This window comes from Miniopterus schreibersii (genome assembly GCF_964146895.1).
Source record: "Miniopterus schreibersii genome assembly, chromosome: 7".
NCBI lineage: Eukaryota > Metazoa > Chordata > Mammalia > Chiroptera > Miniopteridae > Miniopterus > Miniopterus schreibersii.
This window is the reverse complement of record NC_138108.1, coordinates 78,319,324-78,337,903: the sequence shown is the minus strand read 5'-3', so window position 1 is coordinate 78,337,903 and position 18,580 is coordinate 78,319,324. Positions and strand designations below refer to the sequence as shown.

The 18,580-nt window shown below is 55.1% G+C and overlaps 1 protein-coding gene across 1 annotated transcript in view; it reads left to right on the top strand.

Moving 5' to 3' along the window:
- Positions 1–921: 921 nt before the first annotated feature.
- GYPC (glycophorin C (Gerbich blood group)) overlaps positions 922–18,580 on the top strand; it is a 30,958-nt gene continuing 13,299 nt past the window's right edge. Inside the window, exon 1 of the mRNA XM_081142169.1 lies at positions 922–1,253. Coding sequence (XP_080998295.1) covers positions 1,217–1,253 — 37 coding nt within the window. The 5' untranslated portion in view covers positions 922–1,216. The remainder of the gene's footprint in view (positions 1,254–18,580) is intronic.

Here is an 18,580-nt window from a genome sequence, read left to right as displayed (position 1 = left end):
ACACACAACTCAAATACACATATACACACCTGGCCAGAGGTATTCTGCAAATAGTTCACTGGAAGTCAACATGTCCATGGCCAGTATAGAAGTTTCACTGAAGATTTATAAGCAAAGTGAGGTTCTTCAGTACAGAACTAAAGAGAATTACGAACGCTTTCGCACTGTCAGCCCGGCGTCCTAACAAGGATGCCTGGAGCTAGCCCAGCCCAGGCGGAGCTGGGCAGGCATCTGCTGCACACCTCCAGGGGGCAGCCTCCTGTTGTGTTCAGCATGAGCGCTACTCCCACTGGCATGCACTTGTGCTGACAGCTGGACCAGCGGCCTGGGGCTGCAGAAGGGAAGGGGGGTTCCCAGCAGTGCGTGGAGGACTGTTGGGTAAACCACAGTGGAAATCCCCACAGGGAAGATCAGACATCAGAAAAGAGAAGTACAGGGTGTGTCTCCTGGGGCGCGATTAATACGGGGTGACACGGTCAAGCCCCCTTCCTTTCTCTGGGGGAGGAGAGTACACCGCTCGCTACATTTAACACAACAGGTTAAATGCATGGGGGGGGGGGGGGCTCCATTTAACTAAGCAGTGCGCCAAAACCCAAGTGGGGTGTTTAGTTGTCTCGGTGCAGTGGCTTCTCCACAAACGTCCACTTTCACTGGAAGCCCAGACGAAAGTGATCCAAACACAGCACCTGGCGGTTGTCCAGCAGTCCTTGGGGCTGAGGCTCCGTCCCGAGCGTCAGCCGGGCTCTGGGGCAGCGCCCCCGACGGGCCGGGCGGCAGGACCGCTCCGGCCAGAGCGTCCAGCCAAAAGTCCCACGGCCTGTCCCTGCTCGGTCACCGTCCCGCCAGGCCCGCCGGCCTGGGGTCGCAGCTGGGAGCTTCTCAGTCCCCGGGGAGTCTCCGCCGCGGCCTCTGGATCTGCTGGCTGCAGATGGACACACGGACGGTTAGAGAAATGTGATTCTTGAGCAGGAAAGTGGGAGCGCGGAGTAGCTCAGAAGTGGGCGGGAGTGTGTTTAAAAAAAAAAGGGTGGAAACCCCATCAGCAAGTCTGCCGAAAAAAATAAGTGCGGTCTGCGTATCTGGGGCGGGGCCCCTCCCCGCCGGCGGCGCAGTGCGACCCGAGGGCCGTCCCGCGCGGCCGAGGTCAGGCGCCGCGACCCCCGCCCGCCCGCGCCCGCGGCCCCGGCCGCCGGGCCCCCGCTCCGCGCCGCCCACCATGAGCAGCCGCAACGCCACCTCCACCGCGCACCCCCGTGAGTACCCGCCGGGAGGGTCTGCGGGTCGGGCCCAGCTCCCGCCCCGCAGGACGGGGCGCAGCGGCCGAGGCGCGGCCACGGGCTCGGGACTCCGGCCGCGCCCTGCCCCTGGCCGGAGGCGCCCGCGGGTCCAGGCCGGAGCCCCCGCGCCGTCCCAAGGCTCGCGGGGCCGGGTCGCGCGGGGTCCCCCTGCCGCGCCCCCTGGGACCCTGCCCCCCCCCCCCCCCCCCCCCGCTCTCTCCGGCCCCGGAGCGGGGCCCCGAGCTCCCGGACCCAGGCGCGCGCGCTCCGCGCCCCAGCTCCACCTTGAAGCCCAGCAGGGGGGCCCCACCGTGGCGCGGGGTCCTCGCCCGGCGCCCGCACCCGGGCGCGCGAGCTGTGCGCCCTGGGCCTGGAGAGGCCTGGGCGCGCCTCGGCCCCGCGTCTGCCCGCTGTATCTATTTGCGTGTGGGTCGGGAAGTCTCTGGCGAAACTTTCCCCTAAAAGAATAAACAAGTGACCTGCCAGAAGAGGCAGAGCGTTGAGCAGCCCGAAAGAACGTCACAAGCTGCTGCTAGGCCGCCCAGGCAGGGGATTGGGGGCACTTTTGGAGAAAACTCCAGGTCAGCGCCACCGCCCTGTACTTGCTCTCCGGGGCTGTCCGGTTTGGGGAGGGACTCAGGGTGAGGAGAGCGCTGCCTCCAGCGCGACCGTGGCGCTTTGTAGTTTCTCATGGCCTGTTTCTTTTCGACCCCGCACGTTTGTTGCTGACAGGAAATCGTATCCCCTGCGATTCACTGGGAGGCTGTTCAGACATTTCTGGGGCCTTCCCACCCCTCCTCTGGGATTTGCAATCAAAAACTAAAAGTTTATTTATAAAAAGAATGAATGTTTATCCCTCTTACCCCGACCCTGGCTGTCATTAGAAACTGAGAGAGAATAAACATTGAGTCTATATTGCAATCATGTTAGCTAATTAATAGGGTAACAGTGTGGGTACTGGTGACACTCACTCGTTTTATGTCTTTAAAACCAGGTGGTTGTGAAGCCTTAAGGGCAACCGGAGGTGGATGAGTGCGAGCAGGCCCGTGTCTGTACTGTGCGCCTCAGTGTGCAGGGTGGCTCAATTGGGTCTGGGTCTGACAGAGCGGAGTCACAGAGTGGGGGCCTGGCAGCATGTGTTGGGATCATGTGTGCCACTTATTAGCCAAGGACAGACTCTGAGCCACAGTTCTGTCATCTGAAAAATGGAAATATAAAATATTCCTCATTGGGCTGTGAGAATTCAGTGTGTGTAAATGGCTCAGCACAGAGATTGAGGCATACTAAGTGTGAGATCAATGTCAGGCATCTTTGTTTTACATGAGACTGTGGATCTGTTAGCTCATGTGTGTTTCCGTGTGTCTTTGAGTGTAAGTCAAGACACTACTGAGCACTGTAATCCTTGCGTGTGGGTGCTTAGGAAGCTCAGGACTGCAGACAGGCCCCGTTTGGAGAGGCCAGGCTTGCCTGGCCCAGAGCATGGGCCTGGCCCCGCCTCCAGCTGTTCTCTGGGATTCAGGTTTCAGATCTTGACCAATGACCGCAAACACCGCCCTTCTGAGACTGATGGGATGCAGCCCTACTTGCATGCCATTCCAGATTACCCTTAGGACTTGGTTTCTGGCAGGATCTCTGGTGTGGGGAAGATGGGGCCCTATTTCTTGCTGCTAACTAAGGCAGGATGTCTCAGTTTACATCACTGTTCCTCAGAACCAGAGGTTAGACTGGAGAGGACCCACTGCTCCCTGACCAGGCCAGGCCTGCCCTCCTCAGCTGGGCTCCCAGAAGCTCAAAGGCCAGTTATTGCAAATGAGGGTGTGCAGAAATCCATTGCCTTGCCCTTTGATGAAAGAAGTCAACGTTCAGTAAGGAGATGGCCCAGTTTGGCAGCCTTGTGTAGAATTTGTTGCCTCTGACAGAGCAGAAAGGATTGCACTAGTCCAAATAGAATTCCATCTCAGCCATTGCTCAACCCCTCCAGACACCGGTGGAGTAGGGAGTCACGTGACATTGACACAGTTGGCCTGGGCCTCCCAGGGTGCCAGGTATCGGCATTTATTTCTGGGGCTTGCAGCATACCCTGGGAAGCAGAGGTGTGTGGGGACCAGGCATTCTGTGCTTGCAGTGGGACACATCAGCCCACCTACAATGAGTAAGAAGAGGCCCCTCACCAGGCAATCTGGGGGAGGTTGGCAAGTCAAGTCTCTTTGACTCTGGGTGGCAAATACCCTTCTGAGACCCCCACGGAAACACCTGCTAGAGACTAGCAAACACAATGGTCCCAACAAGCACAAGCTAAAAAAAAAAAAAAAATTGAACAATGAATGACGGAGTTAATAATAGAAAAGAGGAAGACTTTCTGCCTGCCTCAAGGGCAGTTGCTTTACTGATTTATGAGCATCCTTCTAGGAGTATTGTATGTATATACAATTACTTTTTATTTTACAAAATAAAACGTCCTTTATGTATTCTACTTCATCTTGTTTTTTTTCTTAAGAATATATGTTAAAGATTATGCCAGTTCCTCCTCGGGTGGACATGTAAGTTGTACACAGTCTGTATTTGATCTTTTCCTAACCAGACACAGCACTGCCATGGCAGCCCTTGTAAGCAGAATTGTACATGGATGGGGTTGTGTACTGCCAGGATAAATTCCCCCCAGAATTTAATTTCTGGGACAAAGAATGTGTACCTTTAAGATGTTAATAGACACTGAAAAAAATTGCCCTCCAACAGGTCACGTGATTACCAACATCACCAGTAGTCAATGAAAGTTGCCGTTTCCCCATATCCTTGCTCACTCTGCCGCTTTTATCTTGGTCAGTCTGATGAGTAAAACACATTGTGACTTTTGAATGTACTTCTGTAGCTACACGTCAGGCTGGGCAGGTTTTCCTGCCTCTAGAAGACAGTGTAGTTTTTCTGGAAAGTACCTCTGTATGACCTTTGCCCGTTTCCTGTCAGGCCCCTAGGCACCCCCTATGGGAAACACACCCCAGGAGTTAATGACGTGTCCCGCCTCCCATGGCAAACTAGAGGCAGAGCAGGGGCCCAGGTCGCACACGTGCTGTGGTCACCCTGGGTTTATCCTGCCTCCACCGCTTGCTGGCTTTGGGGAGGTCCGCAGTTCCTCGGAGCCTCGGCTTTCTCGTCTGCACATGGAGTAACGACAGCCACTTCCCAGGGCCACGTGGTGAACAGAGAATAAGGCTTGGCACCGCGCCAGGGAGTAATGGTACCGTGGCTGTTGTTAACAGATTTTATCAGCGCAAGCCCAGCCTGCAGGTGCTGGTAATCTCCGTCTCGCATGCAGACAGCTGCCGTTTTGTTGCTGATAATGTAACATTGACAACAGCAGCACCTAGATGCCAAGCCCTATGGGAGGCCTTGCCCGGGTCACCCCCACAGCCTGGTCTCACAGGCACCTTCTTACCTGTTTCTCTGGACACTCAAGGGCCACCTACCCCTGGGTTCCCAAGTACTGAGGCCTCAGCCAGGTGGTGGACACAGGCTGCAGACACCAGGGCCACAGAGGCCAACCTGAGGGGGTGTTAGGGTGCATGTGGGCCTGCTGTCCCTGTCCCCGTGGACCAGGCAGGGCATCCTGCCGCTCTCCCATCGTGGGAGCCGTGCCTGGGTCGTCACTGCTGTAGCTTTGCACTCAGGGGACTGCGTGTGGCACAGACACTCAGAACCTGCCAAACAACCATGGCTTCTCAGCCAGTCCTGTGGTCCAGCCTCGGCTCACCACTGCCCGCCAGCGCTCCCTTTCTGTGGTCAGGCCTGACCCACACTGGGCCGGCTGACTGCTCTCCTCCCTGCCTCGCGCAGGCAGCTCGGGCCACTCCCTCCTCCTGTCTGGACTGCCCTGCCCCCCAACCTCACCCTCACAACCACCCGCTTCCGCCCCCCACCCTGACTCTCTGGGTACCTCCCCCACCCCACCAGCACACACATGCACACACATGCACACACTTGCACTGCCTGTCTAGCGCACACCTGCTTGTCAGTTTAGGCCTAGTAAATGCACTCCCACCTCCCTGGGCCCTCCTGACAACCAGAAAACCACCCACCGTGGCGCTAGGGATGCTTTTCAGCCCCAACAGACTCCTAGGTCTGCCCCCTTCACAGAACTCTGACCTCCCAAGGGTCTCCATGACCCACATCCCCACCACATGGGCTTGGCTTAGACTGGTGCTTAGGGAGTGACTTGGAAATGAATGGATGACTGCAGAGAAGACTGAAGGCCAACGCTCCCAGGCCTGTGTCCCCTCCAAATACCAAAGCACCTTTTAGAAATCATACACGCCATAGTCCCCAGTCCAGAGCTCAGCATATTCAGGGGGTTAGTAAATAATAACTTAAAAGCACAGAAAGTCAAACCAAAACAGATTCTAGGACATGGCTAAAGGGCCCAGCAGTCACCACCGAGCTCTCCGTCCCACTCAGCATTGATCCTGGTCAGGTGCTCCCTCCCTGCCTCCCTCACTGCCCCATCTTTGCCTAGGCTTTCATTCAGATCCTATGAAATCTGAACTTCTAAGGAAGTGTTGGCTCCTTCCCTTAATTATTACAAATTTTCATTTTTGTACATTCTCCCAGGACAATGCTAGTGTGCAAAGTTTGAGCCTCAGCACATGCTGACGAGCTAGTTTCCTCCCAGGCCAGCAGAGCTGGAGCCTAGGACTGGGGCTGTCACAGGTGGGCGGGTTCAGCGGGATCCCTACATGACCCCCCTCACCCACCCTTGCAGCCACAGAGTCTGTGTGGTTATCACCACCTCACATATGTGCCGCTGGGCCTGGGCAGACGAGCCTGCCCTGCCTGGGGGACAATGGCTGAGCAGGACTTGCTGCCCCCTGTCTGGCCCTGAATCCCTGCTGGTCCTCTGGGCAGACATCTTCACCACCTTTCATTAAGGATTCTTCAAGATTGGCAAATGCAGGAGGCTCAGTGTGGACAACTCTGAGCATTAGATCTCCAGAGGACCCAGTCATGGCGAGGTAGGGGGGAGCTCCACAATATTGTGAGATTTATCTCCTGCAGCTCCACCAAGTTCCCACAATAAATATCAGAGAAAAGTAGCCCCACGCCCACCCCCTACCCCATAGGAAACCTGCTCATAGGCCTGTGGGGTGAGGAAACAGCCTCAGGAGGAGAGGAAACAGCCATTTGGAATTATGCCAGAGCAGCTGTTCACAGTAAGCCCAGGCCTCAGGGCCACTGGGCAACCAGAGCCCAATCTGCTGGGGCACCACCAGAGCTTAAGGGCCTGGGAGGAGAGAAACCCAGCTCCAGCCCCTCCAGCCCTCCATCCCACCTGAGGGGAGAGACAAAAGCTGAGATGCATTTGGGAGGCTCCCAGTGCAGAGGCCAGGTTCACTGGGCCGGAGACCTTCTCATAGGCCTGTGGGGTGCATCCCCCTGCCTACCTCTCCCCAATATCACAGTGAATCCTTTACCTGGCACATCACCTCTGGCTGTCAGAAAACTTTCAAGGCATAGCAAAGGCAAAAAAAAACACATGCTGTGAAGAGACAGAGCAAGCCTCAGAACCAGGCATGGCGGGGATGCTGGAATTGCTGGGCGGAATTTAAAACAACTGTGATGAATAGCTCTTTATGACACTTTGTTATATGCTCCCTTGTTTCTGCTTCTCTAGCAAACTCCTTCTGTAAGTTAAAGCTACGCGTCTTTTCTCTTATTACCAAATATTGTGGCCCTCGTGCTATATGGACTCAGTGGACACACCCCTGACCCCTTCCGGGTCTGTGAAGGAAGCTGGAATTTCAGGCACTTGTGAGGGGCCAGACCTAGGCAAGGGTGCCCAGTTATCTCACTGTGCCTGTCACACCCTGAAGGAGACACTGATCTCCACTTCAGATGAGGCCTCCTGACTGGCAGAGAGCACAGCCGGAACCCCTTGCCCCCTCCTGCTGTGTGCAAACATGTTTTTATGAAGGGTCCGACCATTCAGCTGCCTGCTGGCCTGGGCCCCAGCTCTGCCGTTTCCCCCTTGGACCCTGGAGGAGGGAATCTTCACATGTCGGTAGCTGTGGGCACACGCATTCTCAGCAGAGTCTTCGAGGGAAGGATGTTATGGTCGCTAGGTAAAGGCTAGGCATGGCATTCACGCCTGCCTCTTGTGTTGGGCCCAGCCTGTGGCTTCTGTGTTCACCAGGCAGCAAAATCCGCTGGCTGAGATGTGGCACTTTCTCTATGCTTGTCAAACCCTCTCTCCAGAACCTTACACACAGCCGTTAGCAAGCAGAGGCTTCAAGTTCAGGTACTTCTGTACTTTTCTGAGCCATTTAGTCCAAATACACGCTGCATCGATTTGTTAGTGACAAGGAGGTGAGAACACCAGCTTTAGAGTCCAGGATCTTGGGTTTGATTGTGGACCCCCACTGCCCTGGCTTTGGCCTTGAGCACATTGCCTGGCCTTGAGCACATTGCCTGGCCTCTGCATCACAGTTCATTGAACCGGGCTGGCCTCATGGGTGGGTGGCCTGTGCGGTCACGAAGGCCTCACTCTCAGGGGCCCACACTCACCAGCTTTAATGCTCTGCTGTCGCCATCCTGAAATTCTTAAGTTTTAAAAAGGGTCCCCATTTTCATTTTGCTCCGGACCCCAGAAGTTCCAGCCAGCCTTTGTCTGGCAAATGGGGATAATAGTCATTTCTGCCTCAGGGTTTGCTCTGAGATCCGACTGGCTCATCATGGATCCAGTCCCAGCGTAGTTGCCCCTGCGTTCCTCACTGGGGCTCACCGAGTCCCAGCGTGCCCTGAGTGAGAGCTAGTTCCCTCCCACTGCCCACATCTCCTCGTTCCCAGCCCTTACCTCTTCGAGCCCATTTGCCACTGAGAATAGTCCCCTGACACAGGATGGCACAGTCTGCCCTGGTCCTGAGCTGGCACAGCCCTCTGGCCCAGCAGGGGAGCCGCCCTGCAATAGCTCTGGGAAGTTGCTCCCTCCTGAGTTGTGAGAGCTGCCTCCAACCCACCTGCCCTTCATGTTTCTATCCAAAAATGGGAGCAATACGTACAGAGCAGCCCAGAAAATGCACGAGGGCCAGCGTCTCAGCTTCCTGTACATGATACCCTGAAAGGGCCATCCTTGCTCCCCCAGCCTCACCTGAACACCAGCTCCTTAAAAAAAGGGCCTCACTGTCTCCTTCTCCATGGGAAAGAGAAGACTCTTTAAAAACAATGAATGAATAAATGAATGAATATGAAATTCCAACCAGTGTAGACAAAGCTGATCTACACAGAGAGCGCATGGGTCCTGGATTCACCTGAATCCCCTCCCAATCCAGGGTGAGACTCCGCCACTCAGTGGCTTGCGTGACCTCGAGCTCCCCTGGTTCTGCCCACTGGCCTCGCCCTGTCCAGTGGACCTTGTGTGCCTTGTGCTGTGCACACACGGGGCTCCTCCCCTCCCCACCTGCCCTTATGCTCTCTGCCCTTCCATGTCTTCTGTCAGTCTTGCTTTTCCGTTCCTTGGTGCTGCCATTGACCAGGTTCACAGCCGGACTCTCTCCGGGGGCCCTTCAAAGCAGAGACCCCCTCTCCCCTGCACCCCTGCCTGAGCTCCTACAGGAAAGTCCGTGCTTCCTGGGACTGTGTCCTAGGACTGACTGGTCATTTAAATTGTCACCCTTAAATTCTCATTTTAGTGAATTAATTTCAGCTATGGCTGGAAATCTGGAGTAATCCATTTTTCTTTTTATTTCGTTTCATAATCTCTTTTTTTCCTTTTCTTCAAATTCTATAAATTATCCTGACCTACTCTCCTCTTATGGTGACTGTCTCGCTGACTGAAAGCTTCATGTGGAGTAAGTTATCTCATTTCACCCGGAGCAGCCCTGCAGGAGGTATTTTTATCTCCGTTTTGCACGTGATGACACTGAAACTGGAGAGGTGATGTGACTGCTGAGAGCCACCGCAGGCTCTCGAGTACAGGGGATCTCAGGGCGGGCTTAGCAGCCCCAGCTGCACATCAGACACCATGCTCAGGGCCTCCACCGCTTCTGGAAACCCACAAACACGTTTGTCTCCTTTAAAATCTAAAGGAAAGTGATGAACATTTAGGACTGAACGTTACGTCTATCTTTATAGCAATGCCATTGTCAAAAACAACCGATGCAAGCAAAGCACCCAGGCCGATGCAGGTCACACTGCGGCCCTGTCTGAACCCATCCGAGACCAAGGAGCCGGATGCCTGCTGGTCCCCACGCTGTCAGTATCCCACCCGGCCCTGCCCTGCTCCTTTCTCTCTGCTGCCCCTCTGCAGGGCTGCACTACCTCAAACCCTCACACCCCTCCCCGGGTGTCCTGCCCAGTCCCACAGGACCCCTTGTTCCTGCCTTTACCTCTGCCCTAGAAAGAGCCACAGAGTCCAAGTAAATCCCCAAGGACACTTGGGGCTCACTTTGTCTCTCTCTGTCTCTGTCTCTGTCTCTATCTCTGTCTCTGTTTCTCTCTGTGTCTATCTCTATCTCTCTCTCTTACTCTCTTGGCTTTTTAAGCAGGGAAATTGGGCTGCTCTTCACTTAAAAGTTTAAAAATAAGTTTTCTTTGCCCTGTTTCATTACTACAGAAGCAGATAATGTTCCCTATAGAATTTTGCAGACAAGACCAAGGGGAAGAGTGAAGGAAGATTCTTCCTAGAGCAGGGTGACTTTCATATACTCAGGGGACTCCCCGGTGACAGCTGGGAGGCTGTTCAGAGAGCCATCTGGGCAGAGATAAAGGCAGGAACCTCAGTGTAAAGAGGCCCCCAGGAGGCACCCAGAGGAGCCATGCAGAGCTCTGGGTTGGGGCGGAGGCGGTGCTGTGGGTCTTAGCTCACATGCCAGGGCGGGCTGGTGAGTAGCACTTGGTGAGCGCCCACTCTGGCTACTCCACACCCGCCGGGATATACACGGTACGTGGGCTCGATACTCTTAATGCCAGTTTAGCAATATGGAAACTGACATTCAAAAAGGTTATTTCCCCAGGGCCTCACTGGGCACCACAGGCACTGTCCAGCCTTGAGCCAGGTGTGTCCCTCCACCCCCCGGACACGGCAGCCACTGTGACATGACAGGAGGGGCTTGCATGACCCCTGTCCCTTCTGCCCAGCTCCATGCAGCCCTGGGGTCACTCTCCTTGCCTCAGAAGAAAAAGGGTATCTTTGTTCACCCCACCCGGCCACTTATGCTGGCTCTGCCCTCCGCCAGCCCCCACCTGTGGGCCTAGCAGCTGCTGATGAAATGCACAGAGAAGCACACAGGGCCCCTTGTGACTGCCAGTTCTGCCAGCTGAGCCAACCCACACACAGGTCCCCCTCTCCGCTGGGTAAGCAGTGGGCAGCTGCCTCTCGGGGTCACCTCAGGGGCACCAGGAGGGAATGATGCCCCCACCGGGTCTTGGACCGCCTCTCCGCAAAGCTCCCCCCTGAAGTTTGTCTGTTGAAATCTCGCAGCTGTGGGACCATAGCTGCTGTGCGTGTTAGACTCTCCTGGGCACTTTCAAGCCTGTTTCTTGTCTTTATTCAAGAGCTTTCCCCCTCTGACAGGGCAATAAAGTGAAGCTCAGACAAGTTACATGGCTTGTAAGAATTCACACAGCCAGGTGTAGGAGGCAGACGAGAGCGGGGCGCAGGTCTCCGGTAACTTTGAGGTGCACTGAGTGTGCTACAGAAACTCAGTCATCAGGATCTTAAATGGGGGACAGGGTGGGGTGACGGTGAGGATGCTGGGACTGCATGTCACCAAAGGGAAGAAACTGTGATGCTAACCCTGCATTACCCTGCACTTCTCTGCCCTACACACGTACACACACACAGACACTGACACACGCACACACGTGCCCGTACACACATGGATACACATGTGCACACATGTGAACGCACACACATACACCCCTTACCACTTCCTTGCGTTTCTCAGTGACAGACTGGTGTCAGCCCAGGTTCAGAGAGAGGGGCGCTCTCTTAGGGGTCTGGCTTGGTCCAGGGCAGGGCAGGCAGGTCCACGGGGGCCTGTGGCCTCCCGGAGATAACTGGAAACAATGGAGGAACTGCTGCCTACAGCATCCTTGCCCTTGGGCTTGCCTTTAAAACTTTCTCCCACACCATCACTTTCCAGGCACCATTCCCATCATCTACCTCAGTCTAGAGTGTCCGCATTGCCTAGCTATTGGCGTCGTGTTCTGTTTCTCAAAGCCCCTCTGTCTGCTCTCACCTGGGGTCAGGCCCTTTTAACCTCACGTGGCAGACGGGGCACACGGGTCTGGAGAATTCAGCGTAGTAGTTTTGGTTATTTTAGGGTTGGGCTCACCGTCCCTCCTGAACACACCCCGAGTCTATTAACGAAGACAACTATTCATGAACCTATTAATAAAGGCAGCCTTCCCTCTGGTGGGGAGTCTGCAGGTTCCAGGAGTTAAATTCTGGGCCGTGTCCCAGATTTACCCTCCTCACACCCCTCTTCACTCCCAGCCTAAGGTCCTATTACAAGTCCCTAGTCTCTAGGCACCCCTTGAGTAGCAGGTGACACAAGCCAGGCGCCTTCAGCTTTCTGTCCACTTGCGGGGAATTCAGTGCAGAGGGCCAAGCTTGATCACCACGATCGAGTCTGACACACCTTGACTTTCATCCAGCGAGCGCCTCTTGTGAGCAAGGGCCGCATAGACACCAGGGACACAGGCTTTGTCTTCAAAGAGTCTTCAGCCTCATGAGGGTGGAGCAAAACCCAAGAACATGGGAGGCAGAACTAACGAAAGCCATTTGTCCCTGAACCTCTAGAAGTGGCTTCCCTCCTGGGGTCCCCACTCCACAAAAAATGGTGTCACAGCTACAGATTTCCACTGCAATCATTTTCATCAGAAATGACAATTCTGCAGAATAAATTCTTGGATAAAACCTGAAAGTATATGAGATGAAAGCCCATTTGATGCTGTCCTGCTGGAGATGAGAGGCCTGGTGGCCACACTCCGAGGACCCTCCTCGTTGTTGCCTCTGAAGGCACCTCTGGACACAGGGCTGCGTGGAGCCAGGCTTGCAGACTCCTGCCCGGCACCTTCTGGAATGCGCCTGGGGCCCAGCCACTGTTCTGCTGCCCCTGAGGGCGCTCTGGGGCTTGGAGCTCAGAGGGTCCTTCTGTGCCGGACACTTCCATCACCAAAGCCGTCATGCTCTCCCTGGGGTGACGTGTGTGCCTGTAGCCAGACTACAATGTCCACCCAGCTGTCAGCCATGTACCAGGTAATTCCATGAGAGAAGCTCTTACCAGATTTCAGGAACCCTCAGGCTCCATGATGAAAGTCTGAAGAGTTGGAAAGGAAACTGGATGGAAAATTTTTTTATGACACCATCTATCTACAAATGCTTCCTTGCCACCATACACATCCCTGGTTCATCAACGGAAACACAGTGTGTCACGGTGTGTCCCTCCTGTCCCTTGTTCCAGGGGTTGAGGAGGAGACACAGCGTACAGGACCCCTGCCCTCAGGGCATTGCTGGGCTCTCGGGGCACAAGGCAGGTACCATGGCAGGAATAAAAAGCATCCAGTCCTCGGTGAGAAATTCTGCTCAGTAGACACCCGCATATTTAAAGAACCACTTCAGCTACTGTAACCCCACATGTAAACTGAGACCTAATGTGAGCTCATGTTGATAACTAATATTAAATGGTGGTGAGTTTCTCCTGACTAGATGGAGATTTATCTGGTCGGGTGAGGTTCTGTGCGAGAAGCTGTCAGTGATCAGTGCTGCTGGGGAGAATGTCCTAACCCCGGGCACGACTTAGGTAGAGCAAGTGGCAAGGATGTAAAAATAGAACCAGCTGCACTCACCCGGGTGCCCACTATGGACGGGTGGTCTGGCCTGTCACAGGTGCCAGGGAATGTGAGCCAGGGGCCGTCACTGGCCACCAGCCACCCCCCTCCCTGGGAGGTGGGTCTGCGGGCCACACCTGCGCCTCAGGACACAGGACTGGGTTGTGAATGGAAGGGCTGTGACTTGAGCCCAAGTGGTCCAAGCCCTTGACCATCTCTTAGCCCCTGCCCACCCCACCTTTCAGTGGGCAGGAAATGGGGAGTTTCAAAAGCCAGCAGAGGTTCCTTTCACGGGAGGAGTGAGAGATTGGTTCAATGGGCTTTTTCACCCCATTTATTTACACCAGGCCCTGGTACTCACCCCCAGGTCATTGCCTGTTAAGAACGTGAGCTTCTGAATGACTTTCTAGAGCATGTTGTTTTAAAGCAACTCATTTGAGTGAAATGATGTCTTTCTTTCACTGAGAAAACAAACAATGCTGGAGAAAATCCATATACATTTTTGAGGACATTGCATTCAGAGGCAGATGAAATCCACAGTTTTCTTGAAAGTTCAGGCCCCTGTGAGGCTGCCTCCCACTCTGGCCACTTCTGGGCCATTTATTTCCTGAGCTCTGATCTCTGCCCCCAGCTCCTGACCATCCCTTCCCCTCTGTTTCCAGGGTGTCCCCTCTGAGGTTGCACTGCCCCGAGGCACAATTTTCTGAGTTCCTGGCCATACTTGCCGTCCTTGCCCCTTGGCCGTGAGAACAGAGGCTTACTGTCTAGGCAGATGAAAGGCCGACCTCTCACTGCCCTGCCTCCTGCCTCTGGGTCCCCAAGCTTCTTTGAGCTCGAGTGGGGCCGTCCCCAGGGAGAAAAGAACAGAAGGTGGCATTCTTCTCTGCCTTAATTCCTGATGTCTTTTTTAAGCCAGCAACCTCCATCGGGCCTCCGTACAGCCATTAAACACTGCCCCATCTCCTCCAGCCTCGCTGGACCAGAACCTCAGTATAGCCAGACTGTGGCCACTTGGATAGGCCATTTGTCCTACTTTGGGACCCAGTGGCCTGGAGCTGAGGAGTCCCTGGATAATCTGTCTGTGGTCTGTGGCAAGGCACACCCATCAGTTCAGTCAGCCCGAGAAGTCACAAGGACCAGGCCACAGCCGTCCCTGGCAGAGATGGCCTCCACCCTACACAGGGTTTAAATCAGAGGCAGGACTCACCTAGGGCACCTCCCAGCTACTGTGTCAACTTCACCACCAGGGAGGGTGACTTCAAGGTAGTGACTTCACCCACATTGACCTCCACAACCCTGGTGTCCTCACCACCTCGTAGGGGTTCAGGATGCAGTGGGCCCAGGTGCAGCTGGACTCTAGTCCATGGCAGGTGGGTGTGGCGTGGACAGCGGCCTATGTTCTAGTGTCATGTGGGTTGAAAGTGCAGACTTCCTGCATGACAGACCTGTGTTCAAGGTGCACATAGCCACTTCGTGGCCCCAAGCTCTCAGCACCTTGAATGCGAGGTGGAGGTGGAGGCCCAGGTCTTGCTGGGGTGTGCACTGGGCAAATGTTAGCCTCAGAGGGAAGAGAGAGACCCAGTGATGCAGAGACTTAAACGGGGGCATGCAACTGAGGCCCGCAGGCCGAATGCAACCTGTGACCTGCTTCAAAGTTTTATTGTAGCACAGCTGCACCCACTGTTTACGTGTCTGTGGCTGCTTTCATGTGACAGTGGCTGCTTTCATGTGACAATGGCAGAGCTGTTGCAAAGAGCATATGTGCCACAGAGCCTAAACTATTTACTATGTGTCCCTCTATGAAAAAAGTTTGCCAACTGCTGACTTAAACCAGCAGGAGAATCTCTCATGGTTCCACTTCTGAGCCTCGAGCCCACCTGGCCCCATTGTACCTTGCTTTGGGGACACAGCTTCATAGATGGATGAGAAGCCATGAAAAAGACCTGCAACAGAGGTCAGGGACCAGGCAACAGGCAGGGAGGCCCACTCAGCCCAGCCTGGCTAACTGGGGCACATGACGCACCTTGGTTCCCGTGACCTGATCTTCCCAGACCACCAAGAAGAGGGTCCTCCTTGTAGTTTCTTTCTCGCACCCTCCTACCCCTCCCTCTATTACACAGGCCCTCAGGGTCCTGTTGCTAACAGCAGACAGCCCTGACCCCAGCCGGGCAGGTGTGGGCAGAATGGCCACACATTGGACAGGCTGCCTCGTCCCGCAGCTAGAGGGCCAGCCCGCTCACTGGGCCTTCAAAGAGCAGCGCTTCTCAGCAGCGTCCAGGCAAGGGACATACCTTCTACTCCACATGACAGTGTCAGGCCAGGTACGCTGCACCTGACCTGTTGGGGCCTCTCTCCTCTTCTCAGGTTTGGAGTTGGAGATTCAGGGACAGAAGTATGTCCACATTAGACCTGATATAAAATGGTGGGCTCTGAGTTCAGCCCTGGTGCCTCTGCATCTATGTCCTGTCCTTTGCTTCTGCCACCGGCACCAGCAAGCTTGTGGCCCAGCAGTCACATGCCAGGCACACTTATCGAACACCAAGTGTGTGTCAGGTCCTGGTTGAGGCCCTGGAGATGTGACAGTGGACCAACCAGCAGCAGTCCCAAAGGGGAGCTCACATTCTGGTGGGGATGGACAGATGGACACAAGATACGTGGGTAGAGTGCTCAGTAGTAAGATGGTGCTAATCAGTCTAGGAAGGGAGATAGAGAAGGCCAAGGAGTGAGAGCGGTGCCATATAAAGAGCATGGCCAGAGAAGTTTCTGCTGGGGGAGGTGCTGTTTTAGAAAAATCTAAAGGAAGCCAAGGAGCCAAACACGGGAACATCTGAGAGGAGACATAGGAGGCAGAGAGCATAGCAAGTGCAAAGGCCCTGAGGCAGGAATAGGCCTGGCCTGTTCAGGAACAGCCAGGAGGCCAGTGTGGCTGGGGAAGAAGGGTGGAAAGAAGAAACTCGGAGATGAAGTCAGACAGGTGAGGTGGCAGAGAGATAATGGAAGGACCTCCCAGCCCCATTGTTGGAGCTGCTGGTTTTCCCTCTTCTTCCTGAGCTGTGGGTCCTCCAAGCCCGCTGCTCATGACCTCTAGAATGTTCATGACCCGGACATAGGAGGCCTTCAGCATCTCAGTTCTCCAGCAAGGGGCTGAGAGCAGGGCCCTAAGCCAGCATTCCTTGTGGTGGAAGCTGAAAGGGAAGGAAGAGAGGGCGGAGGACTCCTGAGGAGTGCCTGAAATGCAGGGGTGGGGCCAGGAGGGCCTTCACCAAGGGTCCAGTGTGTTCTCAGTGGTCCTGAAAGGTGCCTTAGTTGTGGGTACAGATGTGCACACACACGCACAAGCTTTCAGAACCCTCTCTGATGTTGTTAGTTGTATGTTCTGGGTGAAGCTTTTCTGCACAGCTGTGCTGGGCCCTGCTGGGGATGAGAGGAATATGCATTGGTCCTTCACTTGCATCCTGGGTCCCTGAAAGGTGACGGTGCCAGCCCAGCAGAGAACACAAAACAGTGGCCTTCCCCCTAGGGGTACAGGACTGGCCCAGCAGGCATGAGGAGAACCAGGAAAAGGTGTGGGCAAGCGTGGTCTTGGGCTTCTGCTCCTGGGGAACACCTGCTACCTGCTTGGGAAGGGAGGCCCCTAGACCACGCTCAGCCTCCCCCAGTCTTCCTGGCAGAATGAAAGCACAGCCCAGAAATATGGGCTTCTCCTCAGGTTTCTACAGCTCAGGTTAGAACCTAGGATGCCACCAGCTCAGTCTCCCCCACAGCCCTGTCAGAGGTGGCGACTGACAACTCCCCGGAGTAATTGCATGAGCACCCACGTTCATGGGCTGGAAGGGTGTGGGGAGGGTGTTTCCACATGCTCTACACGGTCCTGCCATCCTGCTCAGTCTGACGAGCAGTCCTGGGAAGTCCAGCTGGGAGACCAAAGCCACCTAAACAGGCCCAGCAGCTCATTCCCAGGGCCTCCTCCCTCAGATAGCGTGACCCCAATGCAACAATCCAGTTGATACAAGGGACTGACTCAGCATCTCCACCTGAGGGCCCTGTTGGAAGCCTGGCCCCTGGGCTTTTGTTTGTACTGGAGTCTCACACGCATTCATGCTTCTTATCTCACTGGGTCCTCGCTGCAGCCTGGTGTAGGGGAGGGCAGGGGTGCAGAGGGCGTTGGCATTTACTGAGCTCTCTACCAAGGAGCCTGGGCTGCCCGCCTATGGCCACCAGAAGGAATGTGCTGTTTCACACCTGCTAAGAAGAGGGTCTGGGCCCTCATGCAGCCACGTGTCTCAACTGTGTCTGGGGAAGGTGCCAAGGCCACATGAGTAGTGAATCGCAGAAGTGACACTGCAGTTTTCACTGGATTCCACAGCCTCTCCACCCATAGCCTCCCCACTGGGCTTCCAGTGTCCTCTTGCTGATGATGCCATGTGCTTCATGTGTTTATATGCTACAGTTTTAAGGAGACAGAGGGCTTCATGCTTAAGCATTGCTTGTTTCCCCCGCCACACACACATGCGGAGGAGACTGAATGTCAGCTCAGAGCTCTGTGACCTTCAGGCCCAGGTGTGGGGTCTGCACGTGCTCCTGAAGGATGTATGGGTGCCTGTCCCAAGCCCTAAGTGCAGCCCTTTGCCTCTCAGGCGGCCCCCACCCACCCATCATTCACACAGATGGAAATGCTCTTTCCCCAGGCTGGGCTCTGATAAGGCTGCAGGCAGTAAGGAAAGCAGAGCTGAGCCTCTTATCAGGCAGCTGCAGGGGAACGGATGCCTGCGCTGGGCAGGCCTGGTGCTGATAAAGTGGTCCTGGGCCCGGCCTCTCACTGGCTGATTTCTCAGGCCCGTCCCTAGAGCCCAACCCTCAGAACGGGGACAGCAAGACCAGGGAGCTTTACTGTCTTAGACACAAAGCAAGCTTTTGGTGGCACAGGCAGTTGGACCTGTGGGGAGCAGTCGGAGACAAAGGTGTGGCAAGGAGGGGTGATGGAGATGGGTCTCCAGAGAGGCCTTGAGGCTCGGAACGTGGCGGAGGGAGCTGTGCCTCCCACGGTGGATCAGGGCTGTCTGCGGGGTTCGAGCTTGCTCAGGTTCCCTGTGAGGCACGCACTACATGTTATGGGCAGGACACTGAGACTGGGAAACGGAAGGGGTTGAGGTGTGTTGTCTAACATGGGATCAGGTCTGAATCCAGGTTTGCTGGCCCCTCAGCTGCCTCCCTCCTTCCTGGGAGCTCTGATTGGAAGTAGTGCATGTAACCAACTCATCCCCCACCCTACACCCACCACCACGCACGCCCCATTTAAAGGCAAATTCTACCTTGAAAAGTTAGCTCCCTTTCCTTTAGGCTTGGGTCCCTGTAAATGTCCTGTCTTTAGGGAAACAGACTGTCTTTAAGGTGGGGTAGACTGGGTTAGCCAACTGTTTGGGGGCAAGTGACTAGCCTTTCTGACTTTAGTTGTCCAGTCTGTAAAATGGGCTGGGTGTCCC